This window comes from Lynx canadensis, chromosome A2, assembly GCF_007474595.2.
Source record: "Lynx canadensis isolate LIC74 chromosome A2, mLynCan4.pri.v2, whole genome shotgun sequence".
NCBI lineage: Eukaryota > Metazoa > Chordata > Mammalia > Carnivora > Felidae > Lynx > Lynx canadensis.
In genome coordinates this window covers 106,789,467-106,803,450 of record NC_044304.2, presented here as the reverse complement: position 1 = coordinate 106,803,450, position 13,984 = coordinate 106,789,467, and the positions used below count along the sequence as shown (strand labels likewise).

Here is a 13,984-nt window from a genome sequence, read left to right as displayed (position 1 = left end):
GCAATGTCTGTATGCTGATTAAATCAAATTATGGATAATTTTTATTTGACCTGGGCAAAGAATTAGACTCCCTATGGAAAAATATTTACAGGGTATCATTAATTATATCTCATCAAATCTATCCACACTTACAACTCTCCTAAGTTCCTCACATTCTGAGTTTTCCTATCAAATGACATGTTAACTGAATCTCAACAATACATTTATTTATAAAAGTTTGTCTTTAACATCTCTGCATAGTTTGGTGCAAGGTATGTTTGTAAGCAAGGATTAAACTACACTGGCAGAAAAAAATTAAACCATCTTCATTTCTTTTAGGTAAATTTGTGTCTGGAATAAGATCTTCCAAATTAAAAACTGAAAAGAATGGGCAGTGGCCTCATAGCATCACAGTCTGCAATAGCTCCCATAGTACTATATGTTAACGACCTTTTTTCTACATAATAAAAATATTCAGGATTTATTGACTAACTGAGGCTGTTAGCTTTTAAGCTTTTATATTCTTTTCCTCTGTAGCTACCTTTTTAAGAATCATAAATCTTCAAAGTCGGATGAAATATTATGTGACACAGTATTATAACTTGTTTATATTTCATAGCCTTCACGTCAGCTTTTATTTTCCATGCACTCAATTGGTGTGCTACAATTCCTGGTCTCCATCTGAAACTAGCACCGAAATTTTCCAGACTAATGAACAAAATGTTAAAGCAACAGAGGAAGGTAACCTGGGGTCAAGAACTAGTGGAAACAAATCATTAATAAATAGCAATTTATGTAAGTACATTGTCCTGCTCTCATAGAAAACTCCGTGTTCTTCATTAGTCCTTCTATGGGACTCCTTGAGGATTTTTTTTTTTTTCATTTTTTCCGAAAGCTGCTTGCTCTGTTTCCTTGAAACTACACGTGACGAGACTTGGAAAAGTGAAAACATGAATAAACAGTATACACTGGTATTTTTCAATTGTCACATGTGACTCCCCTAGTTCAATTAAAACGAAAAAGCCTGTTTGCAACCGCTCTCCTTTTCTGCAGATGAACAAAGGAATACTCCTTCACTAATTCTGAAAGTAACTTGTCACAGGGGGTTCTAAGGCCTAGTCAAATAATTGGTCTTAGTGTACTACCTGCTGTGTTCAATATTGAGTGAAAATGGAAGCCAGGCCCTAACTCTAGCTTATTTCACAATTCTTCTGTTATTTAAATGATTTTAGTCAGTTTGGGGAAAGCCAGACCTTTATAAATTAACAGCAGGGAAATACCAAAGGTGTCAGATTGCATATTTAATCATCTTTTTCGTGTAATACTTAAATATGTATTAAGAAGTGACTGACATAAATTAGGCAGATTCAGAAGCCACAGGCCGTGGCTTGTAGAGGACCCCCTTCTGCTTGACATTTCATCCTTGTCAAAGATCAAATTATTTAATTTAGGCTGCAAATTATAAGGAATGAAGACTTCTTTGTGGGAATTCCCTGTGGTAATCTGACTTTTGTTGTTACTGCTGCTTGTCAGTGTGCAAAAGATATAATATGCATGCAAATAAGGTTAAAAAATATGTACTATCTAATTATCCAGCCAGTACATTCCACTTGAAGACAGTGGGAGGGCTGACACACAGTATGTGTTTGATTCATTGAGGCCTGCAGGGTATTTACACAAGATTACTTTTAATTATGAAATTAATATCTGTTTATCTAGAATATATAGCAGTAAGTGAGTATACACATGAGCAGAATTCTTTAGTAAAAAGAAATCATCTTAATTTAATACATGAAAAGGAGGAAAAAAAATCGCTTGTTTCTAGGGGGGAAAAAAGGCATCATCCAGACCTTGGTTTCACCCCCTTTGAAACAAATTGAATGAAAACTTGGCACCTTCGCTAGAATTTGTTTCTAGCCTGCCAAGTAGACTCAAGATGTGTTGCTTTATTTCACAGTTTTTATATTTTAGCGAACAAGATGCAGGATTAGATTCGGCACAAAGAACAAATGTGGAAAAAAGAGAGATTTCTTGTTTGTTTTTGTCTTTTCATTAGGTGGGAGCATTATCTCTTCTAGGTTCAAAAATTCATCCTTTCCATGAGAGACAGATGAAGTCAGTATCAGTGTTGTTTGTTTGTTTCTGAAATAACGCGTGGCAAATAAAACAGCCCCACTGCAGATAGACTTCAGTTTATGAAATGCATATCCCTAACAAAGTTCTTTGTAAAACAAAGTGTTACATATTTGCATCTCTTCTCATATCAGCTCATATCAGCTGACAAAGGGAAAACAGTATCTGGGATTCACAGTAAGTGCCATTTTAGAAACCTCAAAGTGAACGAACAAATAAATAATAATTCCAAAATTACAGTATGGCCTTGCCACTCTCCACATGTGTCCCTCAGTAAAAATGAACAGAAAAATCAAAGAATTAAAAAGTGACCACTCTGAATATCACAGAGCCTGGTCGGTTAGCAAGTTCATATTTTTCATAATCAAAGGATTGTTTTGTCACCAGGTGAACAAAAAAATTGTGGCTGATTAATTATTTTTATTCTTCCATTTGTTGTTAAAAGCAGCTATAAGTAATGGTGGGTTGGAGATTGCTTTTACTGCTGTTCTTGGCATTGCTCTCACTCAGCCTGCCTGGTTCTGCTCTTCCATATTCCTTCGGACAACAGTGCCTCTCATTGCCTTTTGACACTGTGCTTGGAACTTAATCTAGTGCCAGAAATCATTCTTGGCCCCTGTGACATAATTCAGGTCTCTGAACTGCTGGGTTTTTTTACTTTTTTTTTTTCCCCAAAGTCTATTAAGCTGCTTCTTTCTCTGATCAACCAAGTGAGATCACAAATAGGAATTGCTTCCTTATTTCCTTCAGTAGTGGCTTGCAGCGTGTTCTAAGTAGGAGGCAGTCACAAAAAGTTCTGCCTGACTCGTGAGTTCAAGTCCCACATGGGGCTCTGTGCTGGCAGCTCAGAGTCTGGAGCCTGCTTCGGATTCTGTGTCTCCCTCTCTTTCTGCGCTCACCCCCATTTATGTTCTGTCTCTCTCTCTCTCTTCTCTCAAAAATAAATAAAACATTTAAAAAAAATTTCTGCCTGAGTGTTGACCAGGTTTCCTAGACTCAACTTCTTTGCAACACGTCGGAAATTTCTAGCTGGACACACAGACATTAATGTGTGTCCTTCCCAATGGGTTTCTCTAAAGATAGACTGATGATTTAATTTGATCATGTTTAAAGATATGTTTAATTGATAGCTGGTTATCTTAATGTCTCCTTTACCTTTCATATTGACATTTAGCATAGTCATTTAAGTGTTCTTGAATGGTTTATTTAAATACGACAAGATTGTGGACTTAAAAGCTGCTATTGAAAGATAAGGAAGTGCCAAAGAAGAAATCAAGGAAAGGATGATCAAATATCTTACTGTTTTTTTTTTCTTTGTTCTTTTTACTGATCAGTGTGATGGAGTACAAATAGATTTAATAACATCTCTCTGGAAGGAATTGCTATTTTGAATATACCGAGCATGCATGGTGGATCCAATCTTTGGGGAGAGTCTAAGAAAAGACGAAAGCCACCGCCGAATAGAGAAAAAAGGGTCTGACAAAAGGACTACACTCACAGATGCTAAGGAGTTGAAGTTTGCAAGTCAAGGTTAGTTTTCTCTCATTTAATTGTGTTAACTTGCTTCTTAACCTGCTTTTGAGGCTACGTTAAAATTAAAGACTTTTCCATTGCACTATAGTCTACGTATATATGCAGTATATTTTTCATACTATCAGATATGTATGTGTATTAAGTTATAATATATTCTAAAATCACATATACACTGGTTGTATTTTTCATGGATTTTTTTTTCCTTCTTGATCTCATTTTTTTATTCTCCTTCCCCGCAGAAATTGAATACATGTGGGTATTAAGTGGATAAGATTATAGGATATTGCACATTAAGTTCTGAAATATGATCATCTTAGTCAAGATGTTTGAGTTGTTATAACAAGAGCCTTGCTAAGGCTTTTCTAACGTTGTGTTACAAGATTTTTTTTTATTTTTGGCTTTGTTCAGTCAGGCTATGACATCCAAGCTATCTTACATTTAGGTGTTGCTCTATAATGACATGTTTAAATATCCCACAAAAAATTTTGGTTAGCTGCTGTTATTTTTCCAGAAATTTCATGACAACAATTGGGAGACCTGGGAAACAGATCGTAAAAGACTTAAAAAAATGGGGTAGAATAGCTGTGGATCAGAATTTTCAATTTCGTGGTAATGTCTTGTGGGACAAGACAACTAATTCTTGTTGATAGATTTTATAGACAAAGATACTAAATTGGTAGTATTCTCATAATCGTGCTTCAGTAATTTTGTTCATTCTTTGACTTTCCAGAATCTAATTAATACCATTGATTGGCATTCAGATGGCCATCAGAAAACATATTGGCTTGCTCAGTGTAGCAAAGGCAGAATATGGAGAGGTTACAGGCTTATAGACCCAAGAAAAATAAATAAATATATTTAAAAAATAAGTAACACAGTAACATGTGAAGATGGTTGGTAGGGTTTATGGTGGCAGGAAATAGCTTTATCTTTCCTTGTCTTCAGGTATCTGATTTAAGTTTCGGTACCTGGCAGTTACTTATGTTATATGGATTATGGTGACAAAGATTAACAGAGCAAATATTAGGTACTATTCTCTTGAAAGGAGCGCTTATTACAACCTGTCAATGACAAAAGCCTTTGAAGCCCCTTAAACAGGTAGGTAATCCTAAAGAGGTAAATCCTGAAGAGTCATGTAATTTAGTACAAGAAATATACACCAAGTTAATATAAATGCTTCATACTCAGAGTTATGTAAGTATATGAAAACATCGAGAAAAGTGTTTTTTGGAGGAAACACATATAGAAGAAGTGACTAGGGTTTGTACCATATGAATCATAAAATGAAGGGAATTAGATATAATTATTTCCCTAGGGGTTGTTGACATTAATATTGTATTTATATTTAAATACAAGGTTAATATTCTAAGAAAATTAGTAAAAAATCTCCTATGTATTAAAATTAGTTCAAGGACCGTACTAAGATCAGACTTAAAAATCTCTGCTTCTCTTTCTAGGGAAGCACTGAGTACATATATGTTAGTAATAGAATCCATATAATTTAAAAAAGTTATATATATATATAATATTTATAATAATTTCCAATATTTATGTGGTTACTACATACTAATACTTGGCATGTCCTTTGCATGTTGATATTCCAGATAGAAATCTGAATTATTCTCAGTGTTCGGCTGCCATCTACATTCACCTCTCGAGCTGTTAAAGTTTGTCAAACTCGTGACTGTGCTCGACCGGGACAAGTGTCTATACAACCCCTATAGCGCTGGCCTCCCTGGCCTCTGCTGGCCTCACTCTCGCCCTCTGTATGCTTTTTATCAGGATACACACCTGAAATAAAGCACAGAAAAATCATCCAGAAATACTGCCAGAGACTGTCATTGCCCATTAACTGTACAAGAACTTCTTTCTTCCCACTGTCTTCTTACTTACTGTTGTGGAACTATTAGGGCCAAGTTTTCGTAAGTTCGGGAAAGAAGAAACTACAAACCTGTAGGGTTTGTGACTTCAAATACATTTTTTCTCACCACAAAGGGAAAAACAGCAGAAATCAGTGTTTTCGAAGGTCATTGTACGAGCAGTAACCAAAGTATGTTCATAACCGATTTGGCTCAACTTTTTTGTTCCTTCTCTTGAAACCGATGATGCTAAGTTGTTTGAGTTTAATCTTCAGACAAGAACAATTCCCTTATTAAAAATGACCTTATCAGCCGAATATTAAATAATATACTAACCTGTATTTCCTTTTTATTAACTTATCTAGATTTTTTTCCATTTTGATATATTTGACAACAAAATAGCTAGAAGTATTTCAAAATGCCTCTAAGATTTGATTGCAGATTTATTCTGCAATTTACAGTACAACAGTAAATGTTGTACTCAATACTCAAGAAGTGAAAGTTATTACTTAGTAGACCCCTTTTCTAAGTGGTACATATTTCTATCATTTGATTTTGTTTTTAGTACCTTGACACAAAAACAATAGTATTAAATGTTAGGTCAATCGATATTTTAAATCTAAATATATTTTCAATTTCACATAAAATGATTATAAGTGTTGACTTTAGCTTGAAATATGAAAAATGTAATTCTAGTTGAAAACATTTCTTTAGCCCAGATCCAAGTTAATATTTTTTACTCTTAGAAAACATGTAAGTAAAGAACTAAAAAAAAATTTAGTACTATAACTTCCTTTTTAGGAAGTACCTTCTTGAAATATTAACAAACAACTTTTCTGATATGCTTCTGCAAAAAGTTTATAATTTAAACTAACTTTTAGTATATTGGAAGGATGTTTGTTTTCATAAAGTGTAAGAATGCTTTTGATGGGGACAGAGAGTAGAGGCAGCATACGTATCTAGATTCTTATAATAAAGAAAGATTGTTTTATCTGGTAGAAGGGTTTAAATTAAGAAAGAGTTTACTTATTTTTTATTCATTTTGAAACTGCCATAAACCAAAGGTATGGGACCAGGTTTTAGAGCATTAAATCCTCATCTATGTTATGCTGTCTATGATCTGGGACTCCTGCACAATTAATTTGCTTGCAATCTTTGAGGACACTCACAGCATAGGATCAGAGTATCTTCAGTTAATAATTTCACTGGTTGGAAATTTTATGCTTGGTTTAATTCAAGTTGATCAAAATTATAAGTAATTCATTTAATTACATTATTGTTCCAGCAGAACATTTTAGAACAGTTGGATGCAATTCTGAAACATATTCACACTCATCCAGCTCAGTAGATAATTTCTCTGTGGGTTTGTCTTTTGTGTTTTGTTTTTGGAAATATAAGTAAGCGTGTTATGTATAGACACCATGGTCTTTAAGCAAAATTGTAAAGTAGGCCAAGTAGTTCTTCAGTGCGCCTACCCTAATATTAGCTCAGTCTTTCCCACTACTTTCAGTTACTGAGTTTATCTTTGCTTCCTTCTCTTCTGAAGTAAATCCAAGCCTCAGAAGGATGTCTAATAAATTCACTCACATTAATGTAGAAATGACTGATTGCAGATGAAAGTAGAGGTATTTGCATTTTAAAAGAAATAAAGGCCTTCAGCTAAACCATTATTTTTCAAACTTTGTCCCACTGAGTTATAACTGTAATTTTTCAGAGGTTCTGTGAAACCTTGGTTCAAACCAATTATTGCCATATTTTGGAAATATAAGAAAAAAAACTATAATGAAAACACGGTAAGGTGTGTTCTATAAAACATTTTGTCATATTAATGACTCTAAAATCATTAAATTCTGCTACCACAAAATAACTTCCTCTCCTCCTCCTGTTTCTTATCCTCCTCTTCCTTCTCAGTAGATAGATAAAAAGACAGATTATACATATCTACACACACACACACACACATAAAAAAAGTAAAAACTGTGCCATTAATTGGAAAAGCTGTAGTTTTGTAACGGTCACTTAAAAAAATGTATGTAATGGGCCATGTGGGTGGCTTGGTCAGCTGAGCGTCTGATTCTTGGTTTCAGCTCAGGTCATGATCCCAGGGCCATGGGATCAGGCCCTATGTCAGGCTCTGTGCTGAGCTTGGATACTGCTCGAGATTCTTTCCCTCCCTCTGCCCCTCTCCCCGGCTCATGTGCTGTCTCTCTCTTAATGTCTTTGTATATTTAATAGGATAATTGCACATAAGGGTACATTACCACCACAGTGTATATGATCACATTCAATTAAAAGGCCCACAAACTTCGGTACTTTTACTTGGCATAAGCAATAAACGGTACATAACAATCAATGGAAGTGAAAACAAAGTGATAATAATACTATTTAAATGAAAATGGAAATGAATTTTTAGGAAGCATTTTTGTCATAAAGAAATTGCATTAAGTACATCACAAAGATACTAGGCTTGTAGTAGCTTAAACATCAAGTGCGCTTTTATCAGAGATTCGTGGTATAAACATGCTCACAACTGCAACCAAAGAGCCTGCAATGAAATTGAAACAAAATTTCAGCTAAGTATGCACAGTAAGATGAATTTGACTAACTGAAACTTCCAGTGAACATCTAAACCAAATAACAAGTAGCATCTTACAGTAATTTGGATTGACAAAGTTGAAAAACTGTGTTTTTTTGGATTGGGCACTGCTTGTTAATATTTTTTAAATATATATGATACACTAGTATGTTTTTTTGTAAATGATTTTAGCAATAATTCACTTCTTACTCTGCAAACAGAGTAAAAAACGACTAGGGTTGGCAAACTCTGGCCTAGGGGCCAAATCAATCATACAAAATTTTTGCAAACGAAGTTTTACAGGAACACAGCCATGCCCTTTCAGTTGTATTCCTGCTATAATTGTCTATAATAGCTTCCGTGTTACAGCAGTGTAGTTAAATAGTTGTTTCTTAAAGACTGGATGGCCACAAAGTTGAAAATATTTGTCTGGCCCTTACAGAAGTAAGGTTTAAAATATGGACTCCAGGTTTAGAATATGGACTCTCTGCCTTTTTCTACCAGCCGTGTTCTTATATACCAGGCATGTTTTTTGTGCACATAAGTGAGATTGTACCATATACATTGTTCTGATACTTGCCTTTTTTTTTTATTATATATCTTAGGAATCATTCCATGGCAGAATATCATATTATTCATTTATTTAAAAAAATTTTAATGTTTTTCCTTATTTTTGAGACAGAGACAGAGACAGAGCATGAGCAGGGGAGGGGCAGAGAGAGAGGGAGACACAGAATCCAAAGTAGGCTCCAGGCTCTGAGCCATCAGCACAGAGCCTGACGTAGGGCTCAAACTCATCAAGACAGTGAGATCATGACCTGAGCTGAAGTCGGACGCTTAACCGATGGAGCCACCCAGGCGCCCCTCATTTTAATCATTTATATTTTGTGGCTACAAAGTAATCTATAAGGTGAATATCTTATAAATTATTTATGCTTTCTTTTTTGTGTTTCAGTCAGTTATCTTCACCAGTATTTTACTTTGTAAGTCTTTATTTTAATTCCAGTTAGTTAATATACAGTGTTATATTAGTTTTAGGTACACAATGTAGGGATTCAACAGTTCCATACATCTCCTGGTACTCATCACAGCAGGTGCACTCCTTAATCCTCATCACCTACTTAACCCATCCCCCATGCACCCCCCTTCTAGTAACCATCAGTTTGTGCTCCATAGTTAAGAGTCTGTTTCTTAGTTTGTCTCTCTCTTTTTTTTCCCATTTGCCCATTTGTTTTTAGTTTCCACATATGTGTGTTATCTTATGGTATGTTTTTCTCTGACTAACCTATTTCACTTAGTGTTATAACCTCTCTAGCTCCATCCATGCCATTGCCAATAGCAAAATTTCCTCCTTTTTAGTGACTGAATAATATTGCATTTTCTCTATATATCACATTTTATTTATCCATTCATCAATCATTGGACACCTGGGCTGCTTCCATATCTTGGCTTTTGTAAATAACACTGCTGTAATCATAGGTGTCCATGTATCCTAAAAAAACATCTTTCAAAGTATTTTTTAGCCAAACAGTGAGGACTTGTCAAGTAATGTGAGCAGTTTTCAGCTATGCTAATGGTCTTAGCTTTGAAGGTACAAGTCCAACTATTTCACTTCCCAGAAATGGTATAAGACCACCACGTGAGTTGCAAAACATTCCTAGCATTTACCGTCACATGCTGTTTGGTTCAGGATATTTTCAATGCCACACAACTGAAACAAAATGCAGAAATCAGTGAAAATAAGATGACTGTGATACTGCAACTGTTGATCAGAAAAAGTCCATTATTCTCATGGATTGACTATTCAAAGTGAACCTCTAAAATATATTTGTACAAATAAAATCTAAATTTTCTCTTCCATTTCCTGATCTTTAAAATGTTGCTTAATCTGAATAAAATTAAAAAAAAAAAAAGGTTGACTGCTTTAAAAGGTTTGAAACCACTCAGCCAAAGTAATTCAAGCCAAAGAGTTTTAAACATTTGCCAGAAGCTACTGGAAACACTGTGGGGAGCCGCTGGGACTTCCTGCTTGAAACCTCATCAGCCAGGTGACTGTTCACCACACATGTGGATACAAGTATCCAGGTACCAGTCATATGGAAGTTTATTTAAAAAAAAATTAAATGTTTATTTATTATTGAAAGACAGAGAAAGAGCACGGCAGGGGCAGAGAGAGAGGGAGACACAGAACCCGAAGAAGGCTCTAGGCTCTGAGCTGTCAGCGCAGAGCCTAACATGAGCTTGAACTCACAAAGTGCGAGATCATGACCTGAGCCAAAGTCGGACGCCTAACCGACTGAGCCACCCAGGCACCCCCAGAAGTTAATTTTATGAACTAATTGGCATGTGATATTATCCAAGAAATTTTCAGTGATTTCATTCCCATTCAACAATGCAGATTCTTTTATTTGAGCGGCATTTCCCAGGATTGCAGCATGCATTCCGCTGATGGAAAATCAAAATGGTTCAAGCTGTATGCAGATGGATATTTTAAAGTTTAGTAGTTTTTATATCTATTGTTATAGTTGTTTATGGTAAGGGATGCTGCTTTTTTTTAACTTACAATTTTAACCTCAGTTTTATTCTTGAAGTAAATCTGTTTGAGCAAAAATAGGGTAAAAACCAAAACTGAATAATAATATAGGAGGTATTTGAGTAAGGCAAAGATTGTGAAGGTGGGACAAGAAAGACTGAAGTTTAGAAGTTACAGGTCTCCTCTCTTCCTGTCATTCACACAGCTCTAATTTTAGACACTTAGTGTAAACATTCTTCCTCTTTTTCATCATCTTGCTTAAAGTTTACTATGTATCAGTCCCCCAAGAGTAAGCTCTTCTATGGACTTTACACTACATACACTCCCACCCCACCCTATGTGTGATGTGTGTGCTCTGTGCTAGGAAAGACTATAACCCTGATTCTTCTTAGAAGCCAGAGAAGAGAGACTGTGCACCTGACTATCAAGGAATCTCTCTATATCAGATGTCTTTATTGTTTTGTTTTTGAAAACTCCCAGGAAGTAGGAAGAAGAAGAAATCAATCCAAACCAAACTGATCAGAGAGAATAAGCAAATTGGTATCTCTGAAAGCAGCAAAACTTGAATTTATTTTGCTTCTGAAGATAAATAAGATTATTGGCTCTTGTGTCTCCATCTTTAAAATGGGGATCGTAGGCTCTGAAAGAGTTGAGATTAATCTGTGTGTGCTGTGCATTGTATCGCCTGGGCAACTGCACAGGCATTTACATCGTAAGACCCTAATACTTTCTATGCCTTGTACAGGTTATGCTTATCTGAAAGCTGATGGTAAGGACATTTGACATCCATTATTATCAGTTTTTCTAGACATTTCTGTGGGTTATTTGGGGTAATTTAGAAGGCAATGTTTTAAGTTGTCTAAATATAAACTGCAACATTCATTTTAGAACTGTAGATGATGTATTTGGCATTCAAACATCGGCAAGCAGAACAATTTCCAAGCATTTAAATCCAGTGATTAAATCAATTAAATTTAGAAACAAGAAAGTATTTTATGCTGCATTATTTTACCTGGATCTTAAAATTGTGGAAAAAAGATTATGGCATTTGAGATATTACATTTCACAAAAAAACATATACTGATTCCATGATAATTTTATTCGTTGAAAATAGATCCAAACATTTGCTATCTAGTAACCTTTAAGGAGATGTCTCAAATGAGTTCCTAATTGTATATTTTTAAACTGCCTCCAGCAGTGGGTAATGTAAATAATATCACATATTTAGTAAAACTATCTAAATCTCGAAGTTTCTGTTTACAGCTGAATATTGAATCATACACCTAGATATCCTATATGATAGCTCTCTATATTTTTATGAAAGGCATGCTTTTAAAGTTTATAAAACAGTAATAAAAACTTAAGGAATACAAAACATATTTCCTGCATGTAAAAGTAGAAATGTATTTTCACAATATAAGACTGGGTATTCTTATCTTTGACCTAGCTGTCCTATAAAAGCATATATATTATGAAGAAGCATTTATGAAATTTCTATTTGTCATGGCACTATAAAAGTAGAGAGAATGTGCTAGCCTCATAGAAATTTGGAAAACAAAACCCATAAATATGAGTAAATTATTATTTATGAACAATTGAAACATCAGTTGGCAGTCTTTCGAACTAGCATTATTGCCCTTTTCTCCCATGTTCAACAGTCAAATTTTCAAAACCTGACACACAGTATTCTAGAAACAAAGTCTGGCACATAGTATAATTCTGGGAATAAAATATGAGATGCACGATAGATAATTCTAGAACTTCTTATAGTAAAATGGTAAGTCCACGAAATCATTTTGATACAACAGATAAGTAATAATTTAAACAGGGAAGTGGTATTTTCTAATACATAAATGAGATCATTACTATTAAGAGCTTATTCTTAAAAACAAACTGAAATATGGGGCGCCTGGGTGGCGCAGTCGGTTAAGCGTCCGACTTCAGCCAGGTCACGATCTCGCGGTCCGTGAGTTCGAGCCCCACGTCAGGCTCTGGGCTGATGGCTGGGAGCCTGGAGCCTGTTTCCAATTCTGTGTCTCCCTCTCTCTCTGCCCCTCCCCCGTTCATGCTCTGTCTCTCTCTGTCCCAAAAATAAATAAACGTTGAAAAAAGAAAAAAAAACTGAAATAGGAAAATGGAGAAAATCCAAGTAACACAAAGGTAGGGAAAGGCAGAACAAGGAGTAATTTGCTTCAACACAATGAGTCTGAGAAAACTTGAAACAAATTAGATTTTGTAGCAGTTGCATTTTGAAAAATGTATGATCTGGCAATCAATCTAGTCAATGCAAAAGCAGAAGGAAAGGGATTTGTTTATTTGAGGGTTTGAATTAAAACTCAGCTGTTACCTTCTCGGACTTCTGAGGCAGACTACTTTCTTTATTTCCAGTTGTTCCCCTTCTACTTTTCCAGCTATTGATTTTAATTGTGACTTCAGAGAAAGATGGAAAATATAAACGCTTTAATGGATCATTTTCTCTATGATGTTGGTGTCTAACATCAGTGATAAAACGACTACCTGACGTGTTTCTGTGACATAGTATTCAATCCTGAGTCCGTAGAAAACAATGGCAGGTCCTCCACCCAGGCTAAGGATGCATTATAAGTCTAAGTAAATTTAACTTATGCAGTGGTGAAAATATAAAATATATTTCCAAGTTAAATAAATATTGACTGATTATATAAGCCTCAACTAATTGAATAACACTTGTAGATCTTGGTTTCAAATCATAGTCACATAAAGCTCCCAAATATGAGATCATTCTTATAAGTTTCCTAAATGGAAAACTCTACTGTAATCTTGCCATTTGAGGGTGGTAATTTAAAGCTCATGTAATAGATGTGCCCCGGGAAGCTTAAAATAATTTTTCCTATAATCAAGATATGACAAGAAGTTAGGGAGGATTAAAAAAATAGTAAACATGAAAGAACTTTCAAAACGACATGAAACCCACTACAAAAATTGTTAAACATGAGTCCTAGTTCCTTTTTATTCTGTTGGTATTAAAAACTGTTCTCTCTTACATCAAGATGGGAAATAATAACAAAGAAAAACTAATCTCCTTGAGGATGAAACTTCAATTGCACCATCTTGTGGAATGACGTCTTATTTAAAGATTTCAAGTCATACCAGGAGAGATATTAGACTTTTATTTCACCTCTCTTTCATTTATAAGTATTTTCTTCCAGTTACCTTAATGGATGTGAGGAAACCACAACAATCTATCACCTGATTCTGTTTGCAGTCATTTGTCTAACTACCAAAGGGTGCCATTGGGAGTCCATTAGGGAGCAAAGAGCCTTCTTTTTTTTTTTTTTTTTAATTTAAGTTTATTTATTTATTTTTAGAGAGAGTGAGACAGAGACAGAGAGA

General features: G+C 34.9%; 1 protein-coding gene across 1 annotated transcript in view; it reads left to right on the top strand.

Annotated features, from left to right (window-relative positions):
• Window positions 1-13,984, top strand: part of DGKB (diacylglycerol kinase beta) — a 715,928-nt gene that overhangs the window by 531,921 nt on the left and 170,023 nt on the right. The window contains 3 exon segments of the mRNA XM_032592421.1: window positions 3,447-3,468; window positions 3,471-3,559; window positions 3,561-3,642. Coding sequence (XP_032448312.1) covers window positions 3,447-3,468; window positions 3,471-3,559; window positions 3,561-3,642 — 193 coding nt within the window.